At 29.6% G+C, this 20852-nt stretch overlaps 2 protein-coding genes across 2 annotated transcripts; one reads left to right on the top strand and one right to left on the bottom strand.

Moving 5' to 3' along the window:
- The first annotated feature begins 57 nt into the window (after window positions 1–57).
- On the top strand, window positions 58–2166 carry LOC129898840 (uncharacterized). The gene is made up of 4 exons (XM_055973536.1): window positions 58–347; window positions 610–792; window positions 894–953; window positions 1705–2166. Exons 1-4 carry the CDS (start codon window positions 138–140, stop codon window positions 1999–2001), a joined length of 750 nt encoding a protein of 249 aa, XP_055829511.1. The 5' UTR covers window positions 58–137; the 3' UTR covers window positions 2002–2166.
- A 261-nt stretch (window positions 2167–2427) lies between these two features.
- Window positions 2428–3573, bottom strand: LOC129898839 (probable glutathione S-transferase). Its single transcript, XM_055973534.1, has 2 exons — window positions 3158–3573; window positions 2428–2953 (listed from the first exon to the last, which is right to left on the bottom strand). The coding sequence occupies exons 1-2, from the start codon at window positions 3545–3547 to the stop codon at window positions 2588–2590; spliced, it is 756 nt and encodes a 251-aa protein (XP_055829509.1). The 5' UTR covers window positions 3548–3573; the 3' UTR covers window positions 2428–2587.
- Between the last annotated feature and the right edge of the window lie 17279 nt (window positions 3574–20852).

Here is a 20852-nt window from a genome sequence, read left to right on the forward strand (position 1 = left end):
AATGATCAATTAAATTATACAAATAAATTAATTTACACATAAGGGATGTAGTATTGAGTTTGTGGGTTCACCATTTTATTTGGCTCAATAGATTTTCATTTCAATTAAGAGGAGAAATAACTAGAGCCACTTATGAGATGCTGCTGCTACAATCTTCTTCCTTCATCTCCTTGAATTTGGCTCTCAACCCCTCAATCTGCAATTTCCAAATCTCTTCTCATCACTCCAAATTACGAGCTCCTCTCAGATTATCGGCTCTTAAAACCAGAGCCACCCATGACGAACAGGATCAAAATTCTCAAGCTTCCATTCTCATTCAAGATGAAGAAAACAAACAACTCAACCAGGTATCCCTTCACTTTTTCTCCCTTTTCATGGATTTTAAGTAAGATTGCTGCAGAATGTGATGCTATATTAAGAGGATTTGTACTTTGATAATACTATATATGTTTTTTTTTCCCTTCAAAATTGTTCAATTCTAGAGCGAGAGTGAGAGTAGAGCTAGCTGTTGACTTATTTTGGCTTAATTTGCTAAGCAGTTTTTATTGGGCATTCACTTTCGTTTTCCTACTGGTTGTGTGAATTAGTGTGGGTAAAATTTTAATTTAGGAAGTTGAAGAGAGTGTAAGAGTACTGAAAAATGCTGCCAAAACAAGAAAGGTTCCATCAGAGGAGATCTTGGCTGCTTTCGCTGCGATCGAGAGAGCAAAAATTGATTCCTCCAGGTTTCTTGAAACTCTTGGTGGAACCAAATCGCCTGGGAGGACATGGATGCTCATTTTTACAGCTGAGGTTTCTAATTGATTTTTATTTTCTTTCCTTTTTAATGCTTTGATCAAGTATCCTATATATTGTCCAATACTTCATTTTAATTTGAAACTTTTTTATTGCAGAAAGGATTAGGACGAGGTAGATATTTCCCAATTACAGCCATACAGAGATTTGATGCAGCTGTAAGCTTTACTTATCTTTGTATCTGTCTCTTAACACTAATTATGGAAATTACTCTTAATTTCGAATATAAAACTACAGAATGTGTACATCCTGAATATGTTCTAAAGACGACTTAGACTAATGATTCGTATGGCCTTTTGGAGAAGAGCTAAATAATACTCTACTCTTAATGGAGTGATATAACCTTCTTGTGTCATGTAATGGCCGGCATAAATCCAGATTACAATTTCCTTCATGAACGAGTCAAAATAAGCAAGATTCTTACCATGGTAGAGAGATGATTAGATCAAATGAACGATCACATGGTTGCTTAAAGAAAATTGACTTGCATGTGAGAGTAAGGGGTGCTAGAGCAATGAACATGAATAACAGATCCTTTTGTTTATAATTGTGTAAACTGTTTGATGAGTAAAATCAAATAATTTGATCTCATAGACCTATATTTTAGCTAATTCTCATCAGCTGTAAATTGTGTATATGGTGATATAATGTTACACCGGGGATCTTCTGCAAAGTGACTAACTTAGTGTACATTTCCCTGCTCGAAACTTAAAATACAAGAGAAAAAGATAAACAAGTGCACGCCTCTTATATAAAATATTTGTTTGTGCTATATAAGCAACCTACATTCTCCCTTTATATATCTGCTTCCTTTAGTTGTTTAGATGATGCACTCCAATTTAACTGCAGAGTATAGATGCTTTCTTCTTTCAATCCTAAGATGAATGGTATGTTTGAATAAAATTTTAGGCAAAGAGGATTGAAAATGGTGTTTACCTGGGGCCTCTTGGATTCTTGACATTTGAAGGGCCGTTTTCATGGAAGAATAGGATTCTAGCTTTTGTATTTGAGAGGCTTCGGATAAAACTTGGACCATTCGATCCTTTTGATATCAGTATTAAGGGAAAAGATGAAAGAGAACCGAGCAATAAGGATAAGGATCCATTTTTCATCTGGTTTTACATTGACGAGGAAATAGCTGTTGCTCGAGGACGGAGTGGAGGGACAGCTTTCTGGGTCCGTTGTAGACGTGTCGGCTATTCTTGAAAGCTTTGTATGTATCTATAGTTTGACTCTCCCAATGCACATGACGTTGGATAGAAATACTAAACTGCTGAATTTGCGAAGTGTATGGTATATGTAAAGGAACTAGGAGAGATAATGTCAATATTATAGGAAGCATTCCCTTCCTTCACTGTTTCAGTTCTTTTACTAGCGTGTTAATAGGTCTTATTCTTATATTGAAAAATCTTTGTAAACTAGATTACAAGAGTATAGAATAAGTTTCTTAATGCATATTTTTGTGGCTTGTAGAAATAATACTATAGCAGCCTTATTTGGTTCAGACGTATTAGCAATGATGTTTGTTCAATCAAGATCATTGGTGGCACCAGTTTCATCTTAGTTCACACATCATCTGCTCTTGATGTTGCAAATGGGAAGGATTGTTTACATAAAGTTCTCACAGAAATATACGTAACAGCAACTTTAATATAAAACCACCAGAATAAAGATCGATTATCCTTACATAAACCTGAGGGAAAAAGCTTTAACAATAGATAAATAACAGTAGGAGTTGCACACAGAATCAGTGAGATATCACCACAACACTTAAACGATTATAACAGGAGACTCATGGTTTGTTTGCTGCTAGGGAACGCAAGTAGTTTAGACCACCTTGAAAGTAGTTGACTAGGTTCTCTTGTGGTGGCATGCTTTCGTGTATAATAGGAATCTTATTGAAGTTTTCAGTCCATTGATAGAGTGAAGGGAACTTCTCTGGATCAAGTAGCTTCATCTTTCCTACTTCCTCCATGGCACTGAGCCAAAGAGATTTCCAACCCATCACTAGATCCAGGTAGCCTATCTGCTCCCCGCCAAAAAACTTCTTGCCTTCAATCTGCTTCTCGATAAATGCATACAATTCTTGTATTGACTCTATAGCTTTTGCTTTTGCCTCTCCTTCAGCTTGCATTGCTTGCCATGATCCTATGACACACTGAAGGTGAAAATTAATAATCAGAAAGCTATCGCTTAGTCATTTGTTATTCTTGTGTATGATATTTTAACTTGGATAGCATGATTTCTTAACCAGTAACATATATCTGCTAGATTTTGTATGGCTTATAATTTGGAGGATTGGATTATGCCAAGAAAGAAAAACAAACTCTGATAAATGGTAAGTTTACAAAGAAAAAACTACCTTCTCATCAACAAATTTTGCCCAGAAACGAGCTGTAGCTCTTTCATGAGGATCCTGAGGCAGTAGAGAGTATCCTTTCCATGTTTCATCGATGTATTCGAGGATAACAAGTGATTCAACGACGGGTTTGTCATGGTGTAGTAGGACAGGGATCTTCTTGTGAACAGGGTTGGACTTGATGAGCAACTCACTCTTGTTCAATAAATCTTCTTGTACATATTCATAGGCAACTCCTTTGAGCTTCAAAGCCCATTCTACTCTGGTGCAAAATAGGCTTCCTGATGACCCTATCACCTTCACTTCTCCCATTCTTAATGGAAAATCTATACAACTGGTTGACTGATTCAATTTATTTGAATAGTCTGCTCTTACTCTCCAGTCTTTATGCATTCATATAGGGTCATGTCAATTAATGCTAGGAAGGTGCTATTGATGGAACCACAAATATATTAAAATAAATACAAGAAGATCTACAGGATTCATTTCTTCCATGAATTGAAAAATCTAACACGACTCATTCAAATTGTATTTTTTAATGTGACATCCTCAAAGTCATCCTACTGTCTTAATTAGGTGTTCATACTTAATATTCCTCCGGTATATTTTACTTGTCATGTTTGCTTTTGCACATCCTTTAAAGGTTACCTTAACTAAAAGGATAAATTGACCAAATTACCTTTATTAATTCTTTTACTCAATTTAATACTCTATTCGTTCATTTTTACTTCTCAAACTCCTTGAGAAATAATTAATAAAACGATAAGTTTGTTGGATTACTCTTTGAATATAATGAATTCAATGTTTTTGAAAATGCATTGGGAAATGACTATAGTTAACAATAGAAGTAAATTGAAAATTAAGTGATAAATTATTTTTTGATTTTTCAAATTGGACAAGTAAAATGTACCGGAGGGTGTATCTGATAGGCTGCTTCTCGTATTCACCATTTCTTGTTCTCAGCCTTTTCCTACTGTCATATTCTAACCCAGGGGTGACAATTGGGAGAGTTGGATCAAATTGAGTGGGTTATAATGGGTCAAGACAATAAAGGGTCAAGATTCAACTCAACTCAAATTTGCTTGGGTTAAAACGGGTTGGATAATGGGTTATAGATTGGGTCAAGATCCAATTCAACCCAATTTTTACTTAGTTTTAATTGTTTTATTTGTTCTTTTACAATATTTTAGTACATAATAAAATTATTTTTTCTTTATTATGGCTATATATAACATATTAAATTTTTTTTAAATAAAAATTTAAAAGTATTTTGATAAGATTTCTCTCGAGACCAATATTTAATGGGTTGAGCTAATAAATGAGTGGGTCAATAATCCATCCAAACTTAAATGGGTTGGATGGGTTGAATTTGATTTTGTCACCCCCTATTCTAACCATCAAGCACCAAAAATTATTTTGGTTGCATCAAAAAGAATAAAAAATGACATTTTTTACACATGTTTTCTCCGATAGTCCATTTGAAATACTTTATAAATTTAAGAGACTTTTGGATAATAAGACCGTTTCTTATGAATTTACTGAATATATTTCCGTCGTACTCAACACACCCAATGAATATACGTATTTTTGCAATTTGTTTATATATATTATACTGGACACCAAAATTTATTGGACTAAATCCTAAAGTTAATTCAATGCACAATGTTGCTTTGAAATTAGGAACAAATAAATAATGAAAAATGATATAATATACAGAAGATTTGTTCATTAGGAATCGTCAGATCGTTGGAAATGCAAAAAAATATTTATATCATGCATTCACTATCCATTTCACAATATAATATCATATTCTTTTATCTTTTTCAACATGTACTGACCGTGTACAATGTAAATTTTTAAGAGCTTTTCTTAATATTGTATGTCAAAACAGGGGAGAATGCCCTGTTTACAGCTCAAAAAATGTCATCTCCTAAAGTAATATGTCATGCCCACCGTCCTCCTTGTTTTCTTCATTTCGAATGAAACGAGTTCCTTGTGATATGTTGAATCTTCATTGAACTTCCATCAACATTTCAGATTGATCTTGAGGAAGAACGTCTCGGGGATCTCTTCTTGTTTGTTAGACAACTTGAGAAGACTATATAGTTAATCCCTTCTTGTGATCCATTTTAAAATTAATATGGTCATTGTACCTAAGAGTGTGGCCTAGCGGTCAATGAAGTGGGTTGAGAACCATGAGATCTCAGGTTCAAATTCTAACAAGGACAAAGACACTAGGTGATACTGATCTGTCCTATCCTTGGTAGACATGTATCCAAGAAAATAGTCGAGTTGCTTGAAAGATGACTCGGACACCATAGTTATCAGAAAAGAATATAAGGCGCGAAAGATGGCTAGCATTATTATCTTCAGCCGTGTCATTAGTGTCAATACACACACATGTAAATGTTGAGTTATTTATGTTGATACATTCTTCTTTTAATTTTGATTTTGAAAACAAAAGTTAATGTACTTTGGCATGAACTTTGCAAATCTTAATTAATACACACCCCTCATGTAACTCCCTTAAGTTGTATGTGAAGGAAACTCAAAATGGATGGATGATATTGCTTATGTTACTCGTGAGCTAAGACTTAGTAATGGTTGTAAAATAATAGAAAGTTTGGAGCACAAGAGTATCAATATTGGTATTGCTTTGCATTGTTCAAAATTCAATCCTTTACAAGTAAAAACTCCGATTTATTTGGCAACAAAGTAATACAATTAAAATCGTACTGTCACACATGAAGAGACATATCAGAAACCTAAAATATAATCTAATAAAAGTGTGCACTCTTTTGTCATTTACTCCTTTCTATATAAAAATAAAATAAAATAAAATGATCATACAATTATTCAAACTTTTTTTAATGAATGCACGAACATGTACAACATTGTCCCACCTTGAATGTTTCTTTATGCATCGAATTATGATACGTTTAGCTGTCCACTTTATAATCACAATAGAGAAAGTCGAAATTTATGCCCCACTTGCTTTTGACTACTACTATTATTTTGGTCTGTAAAATAGGCATTCAACACAAAAAGCTTGCCCTCATTGGATATATCCAATAATGTACTAATATATCAAAAAACATAACATTCCAATCTATAATAAAATTAAACTTATGATTTTTATCTTTAACCACATAGTTCTTCTATAACTTATATAAAATCATAGATTTTAAAAATAATTGATCTCGAATTATTAACTTATTTGAAGAATCAAACATAATCATATAAATTAAACATAATCATATAAATTGAAACGGACGGAAGAAAATGTTATATATGAAGCCTTACATATCTAGTTATTAGGTATGTAGGTAGGTAGAGTGAGGAATAGCAGAAATTGCAACTGTGTTTGGATATACTAGCTATGTTGACAAGTCGAAGCAGTACACTCTTTGCCTCTTTTGCTTTGGCACAAATCCCCATAAATTTGTCTCTTCAACATTGCTAGTTGCTAACAATTATCTCGTATTTTAAAAAAAATATTACTTTATTTATTATTTTTAAATATATCAAGAGAATATAATTACTTTTTTTTTGTTTTACTTTTAATATTAATTATATTTTTCTCAAATTATTTCTCGAGTCCTAAGACTATATATCAAATAGTAATATAAATATTATAATAAAATACTCATATTAATAATTGTTTTAAGTGTACCTGTCTAAAAGACAAGTAAAAAGAGTGAATGGAGGGAGTATTAATTCTTGTCCACACAAATTGAGCAACTAATATTCCACATTTCAATTCATGAGTGTTTCACTTCCCTTTCCTTATTATTCAGTCTTCACAATCATGTTCTTAGCTGAAATATCATCAAGAATAATGTACTTACATAGATGAAAAAGAACCTTAACAAGAAAAATGAAGTTCAATGCTCACTGAAAATAGCTTCACTTCTCAGCAGATTGTTTCACCAATACTCTTCTTCAGGTATGGAACTCTATGTAATGCCTTGTTTGGTAGTGTTTTCAATCTTTTTATATCTAATAGGGTAATATTCTTATTCTAATACATCCAACTCAGTACTCCTTTTATTTTAATACATTATATTCTTTTAATATAACAAATCAAATCGTCAATAAAAAATAATACTAAATCTCACATTTATAGACCCTACCAAACTACCCCTTAGTATTTGTGTGTTAGTGATTAGGTACAAGTAAATAAAGCATGAAGAACAAATAATTTAAACTTCTTACAAGTAGGGTTAGTAATCTGAACAGAAACCAGAGACAGTATATTTTTGTTTATAATGGATTAAAATACGCTATTCTTATTTTTATTTTTCTTAAATTTATGTCAAATCAGTCGCTGCAAATAGTTGGGTGTTTCATGAAAGAATTAATTATGAATAGTACTATTAATTAATGTAGGTTAATGATATGATAAGAAGTCATAATACAAGCTCTTCCGATTATTAATTGATTCATAGACGTGGAATTCTCCTCTTGTCCTACTTTGATTTGACATGTGAGGACGTACAATTCTCTCTTCTTCAGGTCTTTTCAAATATTCAAAATTCCTAATAATAATCCCAACTTATCACTCTTCAATTTATTATTCTTACTTTTAAAATTTATTTTTTAAATCTCAATATTAAAATTTTACTCATTTCTTTTTTTAAGGTAAATGTAGATTACAAGTAGAGAAACAAACTCTCACTAACAAGATAAATATTTAAGTAGACAAACAACTAATCTACTAAGATTTCTAAATGTTTAAGAGTTAACACCATCACACAAGATAAAAATATTTTAATGCATAATATACATTTTTTATTTAAAATTATAAAATTCTGAAGTCTATATATTCTTAAATTATGTGTTCAGTCAAAACTAAGACACATACAATTAATGTAATAAAGGGAGGATTTTTTTTATTAAAAAAAGTTAAAAATATACATATAATGTGGACAGAACTGCTCCATGAAAGAAAGAATCAAGAAAAAGAGGATAAAAACATATTACAGATCACCTGGTGGCCCCTTAGGGCTTGAGGGATGTGTGGTGCTTCTTTTTTTTTGAGTGGGGGGTGGGGTTTGTTTGATTGTTATTATTTGTTTGTTTTATTTTTGGCCTATAGAATGTGTGATGAATAAAGGATCTGAAATACACTGGAAAATCTGTAGATATGTGAATGGGGGACTTAAGGTACGGTTGAAAGGAATAAGTCTTTTTTGTTCATTCACTATAGGGAAAGTGACAATTTTTGTTCCCTAATATCAGCTATCATAAGCTAACGTTTTTATTTATTTGCACTTAATAAAAGTTTGAATTTTTGAACAAAATCTTAACACATATTGTTCAAAGATATTTTGTGTGAATAATTTTAGCTCACTCTGTGCACAACCACCAATCATCACTATTAATTAATCACTTAATTCCGTCATTATTGTCAATCATCAAATACTCTTTAATCATCACCACTAACACAATTAACTACTAGCATCAGCTAATTACTGTGCTATCATAACCACCACCATCAATATCAAGTACCTATTGTTACTATTAGAAACAAGGGTTTTTTCCACAAAGAATCTATGAGAAATGTATATTCTAAGTGTGTTGGCAGGTAATCACTTTCGGAATACAACCTCTCAAATTTAATTATGAAAAAAACCGTTTTGTCTAGTTGTAGTCCCAAAAGATTGGATAATATATAGCCAATAAGCTCTTTTAATATATACACTTAAATATAAGATCAACACACACATACTTCATTTATTAATATACTGACAGACCTTTTTATAATAATTATCATCTATATTTAATACAACAGTTAAATTTTCTTAGAAACATATTTTTGATATTACATTATACTATATATTAGTTTTTCATAACAACATTTTTGTTATTACGGTCAAAATATCCAGACAAGCAATGAAAGATTTGACTTGCATAATAAAGAGTCATCATTCTACAATAAAAAGTTTCTAATCCAAATTCTGATTGTTCCGAAAATTTCGGTCCAGTAAATTGACTAGAAAGAAAAAAAATACCAAACTGTCACATCTAGGGGTACATTATTTGGATTAAATCAAAAAATTAAATTAAATTAAATTGAATTTTAATTTGGATTGATTTTGGATTAATTATTTTTTTATTTGGTTTCGGATTTAAAAAAATAAAATTTGAAAAATCCAAAAGGCCGATATATATATAGATAGATAGATAGATAGATAGATAGACAGACATATATAATATTTAAGTTAAGAATTAAAGTTATGATTTTTATTAGGGTTAATAATGTACCGTTTTAGGACTAAGTCCAATTCACTGGCCATTATTATTTTCCTAAATTATAGGTATTAGGCTATAATATTTTTAAATTAGAGTTAGTTTCATTTGAAAATTTTATTATGATTTAGTTTAGATTTTGTGTTTGGACATCTATTGGTATAATTTAAGTTATTGTGTTTTAAAATTTTATTTATATTAGAAAGTATATTTAAGAGATTTAATATTATTACTTCTCCTTGTATATAATTTTTTTTTAAAATTTAGCATGCAAATTTAACATGAATTATGCTATTAATTATTGACATAACCGAATAGCCGAAAAAAATCAAATCGAAAAGAGAAAAATTGAACCAAACCAATTTTTTTTTTGATTTAAATTGGATTACACTTTTTCAAAACCGAAAATCAAAATATCAAAACTGAATAATACAAAACCGAACCGAAAAACCGAATACACACCCTATCACACCTACATAGCCTGAAATTCAGCCGGCAATCTTTAGGACTACTTTTAGCTGTTCAATTCTTATATATTGCCATCTTATATGGGATAAAGATGATTAATATCGAAATTAATTTTAGAATGAATTTATTTTATATTTAATTTGAATAAAATTGTAGAATAATTTATTTCAAAATTAATTTATCTCAGGATTGTAGGATTATTTTTATTTCAATCTCCAAAAAGAATTCCAAGACTGAGACAGTCGGTCTTCGAAAAATATATTATGGAAGAGAAATTTGTATACATTATCAATTTCATATCTACCAAATATATAACTAACTGACGAAAAAAAGTTAAGACTTTATCATATCTAGTTGAAATGATCCTTTCACCTTTTCTATCTATGATAGTTGGGGATTTAGCTAAGAAATCCGCTACCTAGTTAGCTTCCCTAAAATAAAATAATATGATATAACAATCTCAACATACTTTAGCAATAATTAGAGTGTGTGAGAATTTCATAATTGAAAAAGAAAAGAAAATTATTCACTCCATTACTTTTTAGTTGTCGTGATAAAATTTTATACGGCTTTAAAAAATAATAATTAGGAGTGTTGTTTGATTAATATACCCCATATTAATTCTTTAATCTTTATCTACTCCCTCTGTCCATCTTTGGTTGTCCAAATATATTAAAAATAAATGTCTAATAATACTTGTTCAATTTATGAAATCAAAAGATAATTACACTTAGTTCTATCCTTATCATTAATTAATAGTCCTTTTCCTCTTACATTTTTCAAGACATTATATTTATTATAGGGAAAAGGCTCAAATATGTCATCGAACTTTGAAAAAAGGTTCATCTATTCCATCCGTTAAAAGTTTGACTCACTTATGCCACTTCCGTTTGAGAAAAGGCTCATTCATTGAGATTTTTTTATTTTTGAAAAATAAATCTTTAGCTGAAATGGCTTTCAAATAGATTTTTTTTCCTCCCACATCGAAACAAGATGACATGAAAACAAAGTTTAAGTTTTGTAAGTGAAAAAACTTTTTCTAAAACTCATTTTTCAAACTTTAAATTTCATATCTCAATGAACTGTTGTCATGACATTATGAATTAATTGGTAAAAATAAGATGACATGCTCCAATCCTCTACAACAAGAGGCATTCTTATCAAAACTAATTCCTTGTATATGTAAGTGTCACTTATCAGACTCCTTGGAAATATATATATTTTCATCAGAACTTTTGGCTCTGCCACTGTGACTGCATGTCTTGGAAATGTTCAAAATTATTATTACTACCTTTGAACTTAATTAAAACACACACAGAGACCTAGAATACTAGTGATATTCCAATTACAGATAAAAGAATGAACTTTTATTTACTTAGCTCGCACAAAATAATGTACATCTTCCCCTATTTATATAAAATCTCACATCTCTTATCTTTAATTAGAATTATTAGAAATAACACAACTAACATATCTTTCATCCCATTAAATGTATAAGAGACTTAAGGGAGGAGAAATATATACAACATTTGACAACTTCCTGAGAATCAATTTAAGTATACCAATTATATGAGTGTTAAAGTAGTTACTATAACTACTAGCAAACAAACCAATCTCTTAGTCTCAGTTTTGTTTGTATTAATTACTATCTACAATTAACTAGGAATAGAACAGGCATAAATTGAAGATTTTGGTCCTTGTTTTTAACTTTTGAATCCAAAAATATATGTTGAATAATTTATTTTTTTTAATTACACTTTTATCTCTATTTATCACAAACAATTTGCTCTAAAGATGAAGAAAATTATTTACATGTGATGATAAGCCTAAATTTATCAATCTACCTTTTCTTCTTTTTGGTTTTATTTTTGTGTTTCTCAAAGATCTTGTGATGAATTGGCTTTTCATTTGTCTCACCAGATTGTTGTTTTGATTAAAGTTTGGCCTTGGTGGCCTAACAACATGTGAATACATTAACTCCTCAACATTACATGATCTTTTAGCCTTACCAACTCCATTATCATATACCCTAGGACCAATTCGTACCCACTTGTTTATGGGAACACATATATATCAATGACATCTAAAAGTAGCACAACCATAAAAAAAAATTAATTTTTTTTTTGTGTTAGCTCAAATTAGAGACCATCTTCCTTGGTCTAGGATTTAATGGATTAAACGTTTAAACCATTTGATGAACTCCAAGACAATAACATTATCCAAATTAAACCAACTTAGACTCATGAGGGGTCGTTTGATATTGAATGAGCAAGCTTATTTCATGTGATTATTTTAAATCCCACCATTTTAGAACAAATAATGGAATAAAATAATCTCAGAATACCTCAAACTCAAACATACAATAAAGTCAATAGTCCGAATTGTTATTCTTATCCCATATACCAAAGGATACTACCATCCAAAGTAAGATAAAGAGTAGGATTGTTTAATTACATGTTAAGTGCAGCTTAATAATATCCATTTCATCCCTCAAATGCATCCTTTGAGAAAAGCCAGGAGAGATTTGGATCGTCTATCAATAGCTGCAAAGACATACATAAACTCGCAGCAAAAAAAAATTAAGCATTAACAATAATCTGGTAAAACGTGGAGCAAGTGAGATCTATTTTTATATTTCCAAATAAAATTCGCAAAGCAAGAGATAATTTGGAGAAAGGAGTCTTCAATTATTGATAAGAATGATCCACATCGAACCAGGAAGATAACCATTAACGTGAATTAGGTCTAAAACCTAATTTAACATAAATTATGATCAATAGGCTTCCCGTTATGGAATGGGGAGGGGAAAGTAGCATATGTATCCATCTCCCTTGTGATTTGGGCATGTACATAAAATACACACGAAAATACGAGATAATAGTTTAAAGAAAAATATGAAAGAGGGTGAAGGTGATGACAGAAGCATAGAGAGCACAAATGAATAGAGATGCTGCTTTAATTTTGCTGCCCAAATTAGCATATCATCATTAGTGCTCTCTATCTTCTGTCAACAATTATCACCCTTTCTTCCTTCAATTTTTAATTATATACCCTAAAAATCAAACAGTTGAAGCAAAGACCAAAACTAAGGATGCAAATAGATTTTATTTTATTTTTGGTTGGAAGGCAGAAAGGGTGCTAGGGCTATATATTTGGGGATAGAAGAAATAGATATATTTGGGTTGTTTAACCTATTGAGTAGTAGCAGTGGAAATGGGTCTTTTTATAGGAAAAAATAGGAAGGAAGAGAAGATTCACGGAAAGGTTATTATTGGTAAAAAAGAAAAGAAAGTAAAAGGGTACTATGTGTACTATCCCAATTTTGTTATAACAGTCTTTCACGAGTAGTGTTTAGCTAAAAAGGAGAACCAAACATCCACTCCAACTTCTTAACCACCTCCACTTCAGTCATATCCTTTTTATGTCCACTTTGCTTTCGAATTCGAGTGTTTGAGTATAAAGTGTTTTAATTAATTACAAGGTGAAATTTTTAGAGTTAAAGGATATCATATGGAATGAAAAAACAAAAGCTGAATCATGCATTGTTGAGAATTTCCTAAGCTTATTTGAATTTACAAAATAATTTTATTTATTAATTGTGGTTTCTGAATGAATCAATTTGTATGCACATTGATAGTTGACTATATATGTGTACTCAAAAAGCATTTTATAACTAATAATAGTGTACGGAGTTTTGATTTATTATTAGTAATTATAGGTTTTTATTGGATTTATTTTTCAAATTTAGAAATTTATGTGAAATATTTAATAACTTGATTTATCCTAACAATAAGGTCAATTTTTTATTTGTTATTTCATACAATATTTTCTTATTTGTCGTGTTGTTGCTAAATCCACCCATTTCCCATTGGTTCTTTGATTCCATGGACCTTCGACTCTTATAGTGAGCTTATATATGCTACAACTATGGTAAGACGGGAAATTACTCCCTCTATTTATCCTATTTTAAGTGATATATATATATTTTTAGTAGGCGAAACTCATTGACAATCTTCTAAAGTTGATACGATTTTTCACTTAGACACCTCAAGTAAATCCTGTACATTTTGAACACCTAAGGCAAGGTCGAATTGTGTCATTTTGATACTTTTTGCTGACTTGACAACGTGTGTGATTTTCACTCCAAATAGGCACGTGAAAAAGCCTAAAAAGTCATATTTTTTTGTTTTCTTTTTATTTTTTATTATTTCCTCCTTCTTCTTCATCTTCTTTCTTCTTCTTCTTCATTCTTTTTTCTATCTTTTTTATTTAATATTCTACCATTAATGAATCTTTCACAATAATTATTTTGTTCATCGAAAAAAATGAAGACCACCACCATTCTCTAAGAATATGTGACATTTTCTTTTTGTATAAAATCAAAAATAAATTTTAAATTCTTCAAAAATCAGCCCAAAAAATATATTCATGAAAATTCATTTTCTTTTCAAGATTTTATCCCAACATGTTACTATATCAATGTAATTATAGATCTAACATATTAATCAAAGTTGACAAAAACAAAAGAAAGAAGAAAAAGTTCATCAAGAGAAGAAATAAAATCTGGGTTTCAATTTTTTTTTTTACTAATACTTCATTTTTTTGATCAACGATTATACAAATTTGTTAATGCTCTGTGCATTTCATTTACAAAAGTAAAAAGCTACCATTTTAGTCCATTAATTTTAGATTTTACCCATTCATTTTGTATTTTTTTCATTGCAATTCTTTTGGTTAACAACTATTAGCAATTTGGTGTATAATTATTGTGAGCTTCCTATTCTTGATTTCTATCCATGAACCTTAAATGAATTAATTTTTTTTTAAAAAAAAAAGTAAAAAGGTGGAGTGGATGATGGTCACTGGTGATGGATCTCTAATGGCTATGGCGGGGGAATTCTTGGGGAAGGAGAGATTGGGAAGGTAGGTGGGGTGGGGGTTTAGAAAATAGTTTGTTTTTTTTAAATGAAAAATAGTTTTTTCTTTACTTTTTTTAATAATTTATTTTTAACTATTATTTTATACCCAAATGTCACATGTCATCTTTTAATTAGTCATACACACACTTTATAATTTTAGTTGATTGTCAAAAAATGTCAAAATGACATGACCTAACATAAGGTGTCCAAAATGAACAAAGCCTAGTTGAAATGTCTAAGTGAAAGTTGATGTCAACTTTAAGGGGCCACCGATAGGTTCAACCTTTTTTAGTGTGTCTCAAAAAAATAATAATAATTTTTTATATTTAGAAGTAATTTATATTTATATATCTTATTTTATTCTTAATGTGATGATTTATTCAGATTATTGTTATATAATTATGATAAAAGCATATCAATATCGAGTGTTTATAATAAGTCAATATATGCATGTCATATATTTGATTATGAAGTTCTTTTATTTAATTATAATTCATTAACATATATTTTTTCTACATTAAAGCACTTAATCATAATAATATAGACAAGAGAGCATTGCTCGGATGATATTTATCTCTCGCTTTCAACCCTAAAATTGTGAGTTCGAGTCTTCAAGAGAGCAAAAAGTGAAAGCTCCTAAAGAGAAACTTTTAAAAAATAAATCATAACAACTTATACTAATTTAGTGTGACTACCTAATTTCCCTTTTGTCTTGAAAATGGCCATTGGTCTTCCCTGATTTTTATGGACCTCCATTCCCTTAGATGGAAGAAAGAGGGAGAAGCTCTTACCAAAATAGAGAAACAACAGCGTTCCCCTGTTTTTCATTGTTAATATTAAGGTACAAAAGTCAACTAATTTTCTTCTTCATTATGAAGTCCAGATTAACCTACTAGAAATTTTGATTTAAAATTTGATACATTAAAATATAGCCATAATTTAAGGAAAATTTTCTTATTAGGTACTTGAGTAATTTATGTAAAAAAAAAAGATAAAGGATTTAAATTTAGTAAAAATTGTATAAATTGAATTACGTCCATTATTTCTGTACAGTCCATTTCAGCCCAAATAAGTTTTAAACGAGACTTAACTCAATCCACTGTGACATGATTAAATTCGGTCCAATTACCTGCTTATTTGACATCCATTTTATGGGATATCAAATGGTAAGATTAGACTAAACTAGGGCAGCTTAAAATGGGTTATTTTGTTCAATTCTAATCATAAATAATGAATTATAATTCAATTTGTTCAATTCTAATCAAATTTATTTATTTTGTTTGTTTTTCTTATAATTTGTTTGATTACCTAATAATTTTCTTATTTACGATAACTCTATATTAATAACAATAATATAACTAGTATGATCTCATAAATAGCTTTAGAGAGAGTAAAATGTACTCAGGTTATATCTCTACCTTTGTTGGGTAGAAATGTCACTACCTAAAGACACTCGACTCAAGAAAAAATAAATTATACATGATAAAAAAAATATATATTAACAACAATATTGTAAAGATAGCCAAAATAAAAACAACAGTAATAATAAAAATGAAGAATAAGGTAACACTATCAAAATAATATTACTCAATATAAATGCTTTGACCTAAAACCATGCTCTAATTAACACTAGCAAAAAAAAAGTCACTCGACTACCTTCTAACGTCTCACTCTATAACACATACAAAATATTGACAAGATCAACTCTAATTTCAAATAACTATATTTACCCGTGAGAATTCCTACTAGAGGAGGTTAAAAAAAGAAAGTGCGGCGCAGTAATTAATTTAGTATAGTAAAGTAAAATGTAAAATAGTCCCCTTTTAGACTGACATGAATGGAGGGATAGTATCATATTTTCCAATCATTCAAGATCTTGGTTGTTATCAGTATCTTCTGAGTTTTGATCTTAATTGGTAAGTACACTTCAAGTTGAACCATTCACCTCCCACAAGTTCGTTTCCTCCTTCTAAAAGAAAAGATCCTTTTTTTGTTATTTGCATGAACTCGTGGGCATATCTTTCAAGATTTGTCACACTTTTTTTCTCCATTAATGCCCCCTTTTTTCACCATTCATGCCTTCTTTAAACTTGTAAAGAAATGATATCAAGGAGGATTGTCCAAGTCCATCTCCATTAGTCCATTCTCTAATAAATGTGTGACTTTAACCTAATCTAACACAACTAAAACGGATTATATTATAAAACACTATTTCTCGTGTTTTAATTTATTTATCTTACTTTTCTTTTTAATATATTTCAAATTTCATATTTAAGATCATAAAATTAAAGGATGTCTTGGTATAACGTGCTATATATCTTTAGTTTAAAATCAAAATTAATCAGACAAACAAATTAAAACGGAGGGAGTAGTATACCCAAGTTTTACATTGTCAATATATGATCTAATATGAGAAAAATTCTTTTTGCAAAAATATAATAAGGTTTGCATACATGCATCCTTTCCCTCCACAATATAATTTTACTTTGTGATATTCTGACTTTGTGATATGATTTAACATAAGAATTCTTTTCTGAAAGATGAAGATAAGGTGCAGTTGGTTGGTAGTAATATACCCTGTGTAAAGATCTTTAAAGGAAGGCAGCAAGTTGGGCGTGGGGGTGGGGAGTGGGGGGTTGGAGAGCTGATAGCCTGCAACAGAGCATGTGCATTCTATGGTATAGCGACCTACATGATATTAAGACTTCAACTCTTCAATAATTATTCTGACATGCCTTTCTATCTTTTGGCAATGCATTAATGTGCTAGTTTCTTTATCAACTTGTTGGAAAAGGAGGGCGTGTATGCAATATTATTTTTATCTTTAAAAAAATATAATTGGTTGTTTTTGATAAACCCTCAGTTCTAGTAAGCATATCAAAATTAAGTATATGGAAAGAAAATTCAATACTGAAGAAATGAGAAATCATGCTAAAGCCAAAGAAGAAGAGAACGGTGACAATAAGAAATAATACAGTAATTAAAGCAAAATAAATAACAGATAATTAATATTAATAATTTGAAAAATAAAAGTAAATGAATACGACAAATTAATTAAAATACACTATTACTATAAAAATTCTTTATTCTGAGAGAGCCTACAGTTAAATCCAAATTTTTTTATTGGTCCCTAATTAAAATAGAGGACTCTTAAGATTTGTGATTTATCTCTATATGATCTTTTTATATTGAGTAATATTCACCTAATTCACATGCTACTCGTGTTACAATTGTTTAATTATGTTCCAAGTTTAGAACTCTTGATCCTGTTTATATATAGTCAATGCTTCAAATTTTGACGACATTTGATGTCCCAAATAGAGGAACCACTAGAAATGACCTTTTCCATATCCTTCAAACTTACCATATACAGTAAAAACGCGAAATGACCTTTTCCACATCTTTTTACTTTACACATTAATAACCCTTCTCACACCTAAGATGGGACACTTGGAGTGTTTACTATTTAATATTGGCCCAACATCAAAAAATAATACATTGAGAATATAAATCTAACTCTAATATCATGATAAATGAATCTTGAATCTAATTCAATTGCTGAAAATTTACTCATAAATAAAGAATTATCCATAATCATATGAAAAGTTCAATTTTTTCTCATCCTACGGATGTGCAACACAACAATAACCATAGAAAGGAAAGTGCAATTAAGTTGCCAAGAAACATGGAGAAGCTAAGCTAAGCCAGAAATGTCAAAGCAATCATCGACACACATGTCTTATCCATCCAATTAAAGCCCATTTACCAGAAAAAAAAAAGTAGTGATCAATATGGGACATGTAAATGGGGCTGTGGACCGTTGATAATAACAAATATGAATAATATACTCTTTAAAAAATATATTCTAAATTAACGTGTCAAAACCCTACAGCTTAATTCAATCATCTTTGTCTCATACAGTGGGCCATGAGAATTGATACTGATGCATATTGTCTTTCCAATTTTGTCAAGTTTGAGCTTTGATGGGACTATATTAGCTTTGTTGCAAAGTGGTACATAGAACAATCTTACTACAACAAGGGTGTGATCACTTTTTGTGCCAATATCTAAACATATCAAAAAATGGAATATATATATATATATATATATATATATATGTATGATGAAATATGGTAGTGAACTATGTATATAGGCTATAAATATCTGTGACTATTTGTTTTATTCTGTACATACATGACAAATTAAAGAGGACTTATTCATGTGGACCAAAGTTTATCTAGTTGTCGATCGATCTATAGTTGATCTTGTTGTCGATTGGTTATCGGCTTGATATAGGATAACATTTCATGGTCCCCAAAAAAAAAGATTCAGTATATCATACTTCTCCGTTTCAAAATAAGCGGTGTCTTTAATTTTGATATATCTCTTAAGAAATTATTCGTTCCTAAAAAATAAAAAGTGCTTTTATTAATTTACTCCTAATAAATATTTTGAAATTTAGTAGTTTCTTGCATTGGCAAATATTTTGAACTTGTGGACTCTCAGTAACATTAGATATTTTATGTATATATTTTCTAAAATTGATATAATATTATCTATAAATGGTGCATTTGGTTGAAGATTAAGTTCTTAACCTAGAGGCTAGGGATCAACTCTGATCGCTTAATACATTTTTTTCCTTTTTCGTTTTATTGATGAACTCATATTTTAAAAATTTTGATTTTGACTTTATTTTTTTGTAATGTAAAATTTTCTTTATTTAAATAAGGATAAGTTGAAAGAAACACCACTTATTTTGAAATAAAATAAAATGACTAAAACACTACTTATTTTAGAAGAGTATTAGTCAGTAACAGTGCAAAAAAAAGGTTATATAAATTTTTTTGAATAAATAAACAAACAAACACGCAAAGTAAGCTAAAAAATCCAATGTTTATTAGATACATATAATATATATAAAAAAATTTAATTATATATATATATATATATTGTGTAATTTTTCAACAAAATAAATTAAAATAAACTCTTTTCACCCTCTGGCCAGCTCCGCCGACGATATTATTTGTGTATTCGAAAAGGAATCTGATTCAATTTTGTTTTGGTTTAGAAAAAAATAAAGAGGAGGGGAAAAGGCCGCAATTACTGTTGGAGCTTGGAAGTATGCTTTTATGACATGTCTATTTAATTCTCCTCAAATGTGGGGTTGGACGACCACTACCTATTTATTAAAATGCCGTCTAATGGTGAAACTCTTCTATTTTTTATAATAGATTTTAAATTCGAGTCTTGAATATGAAAAAAAATTATTATGAGAGTACTACTTTCGAATAGGCTCTTCAGTGCACGATTCGAATTTAATTGAGATTTTAATATAGATTTGAATATCGAGTACAAAAAAACAAAAAACATATATGTGGAATGGGTTATGTAAGGACATGTTTTCTCCTTTGCAAAATACTCGCGCAGTAATTTACATAAGTTTTATCCTATCTTTTTTAAATCTTTGATGGTAGTGGTGCTAATTAAGACTTAGACAAGTAGAAATAAGAGAAACTTTTTTTATATATATAAATAATGCTATTAGAAAAACATATTGTATGGTGTGTATATGATATATATTTAATTCTAAATAAAATCATGTAAATGCAATATACGATTTTATCTATATATATTTTCAAAGCAGAAGTTGGATGTATATCTATATATGTGAAGACATCAACTCTATGGGAGGTAAACTGTATGTAAGGTATGTAAAGTATATGAAAAATGTATGTTATATATGTATATGAGAACCAACACCTCCAGTATAATATTTATTTTATGCATGTCAGGTATTTATTGAGAGGGTATTCTCTGTTAGTTTAGATACGTGTTATTATGTATTTTCTATAAAAATACATAATATTATGATGTTGTATTTTTCTTAAAATACCACCGTCACATCAAGTAATTTCTCTAAAAGAATAAGTAATTTAAATGTTATCAAAAGCATAAATATTAATTACGCTAAAAAAATGCTTGTAGCTTACTATTCTGTCAGTTTTAAATTATAATTCTTCACATGACATGTTTAAAATTATAAGAATAAAAACTATTTT

Source organism: Solanum dulcamara, chromosome 8 (assembly GCF_947179165.1).
Source record: "Solanum dulcamara chromosome 8, daSolDulc1.2, whole genome shotgun sequence".
Classification (NCBI taxonomy): domain Eukaryota; kingdom Viridiplantae; phylum Streptophyta; class Magnoliopsida; order Solanales; family Solanaceae; genus Solanum; species Solanum dulcamara.

What these genes read in the sequence shown, in the direction of transcription:
- LOC129898840 (XM_055973536.1), top strand. Translation starts at nt 138, where the DNA reads ATGCTGCTGCTACAATCTTCTTCCTTCATCTCCTTGAATTTGGCTCTC. An exon ending in AAAACAAACAACTCAACCAG is followed by an intron (nt 348 to 609) that starts GTATCCCTTCAC and finishes ATTTTAATTTAG; the next exon opens with GAAGTTGAAGAGAGTGTAAG. An exon ending in TGCTCATTTTTACAGCTGAG is followed by an intron (nt 793 to 893) that starts GTTTCTAATTGA and finishes TTTTTATTGCAG; the next exon opens with AAAGGATTAGGACGAGGTAG.
- LOC129898839 (XM_055973534.1), bottom strand. Translation starts at nt 3,547, where the DNA reads ATGCATAAAGACTGGAGAGTAAGAGCAGACTATTCAAATAAATTGAAT. An exon ending in CAAAATTTGTTGATGAGAAG is followed by an intron (nt 2,954 to 3,157) that starts GTAGTTTTTTCT and finishes TTTCACCTTCAG; the next exon opens with TGTGTCATAGGATCATGGCA.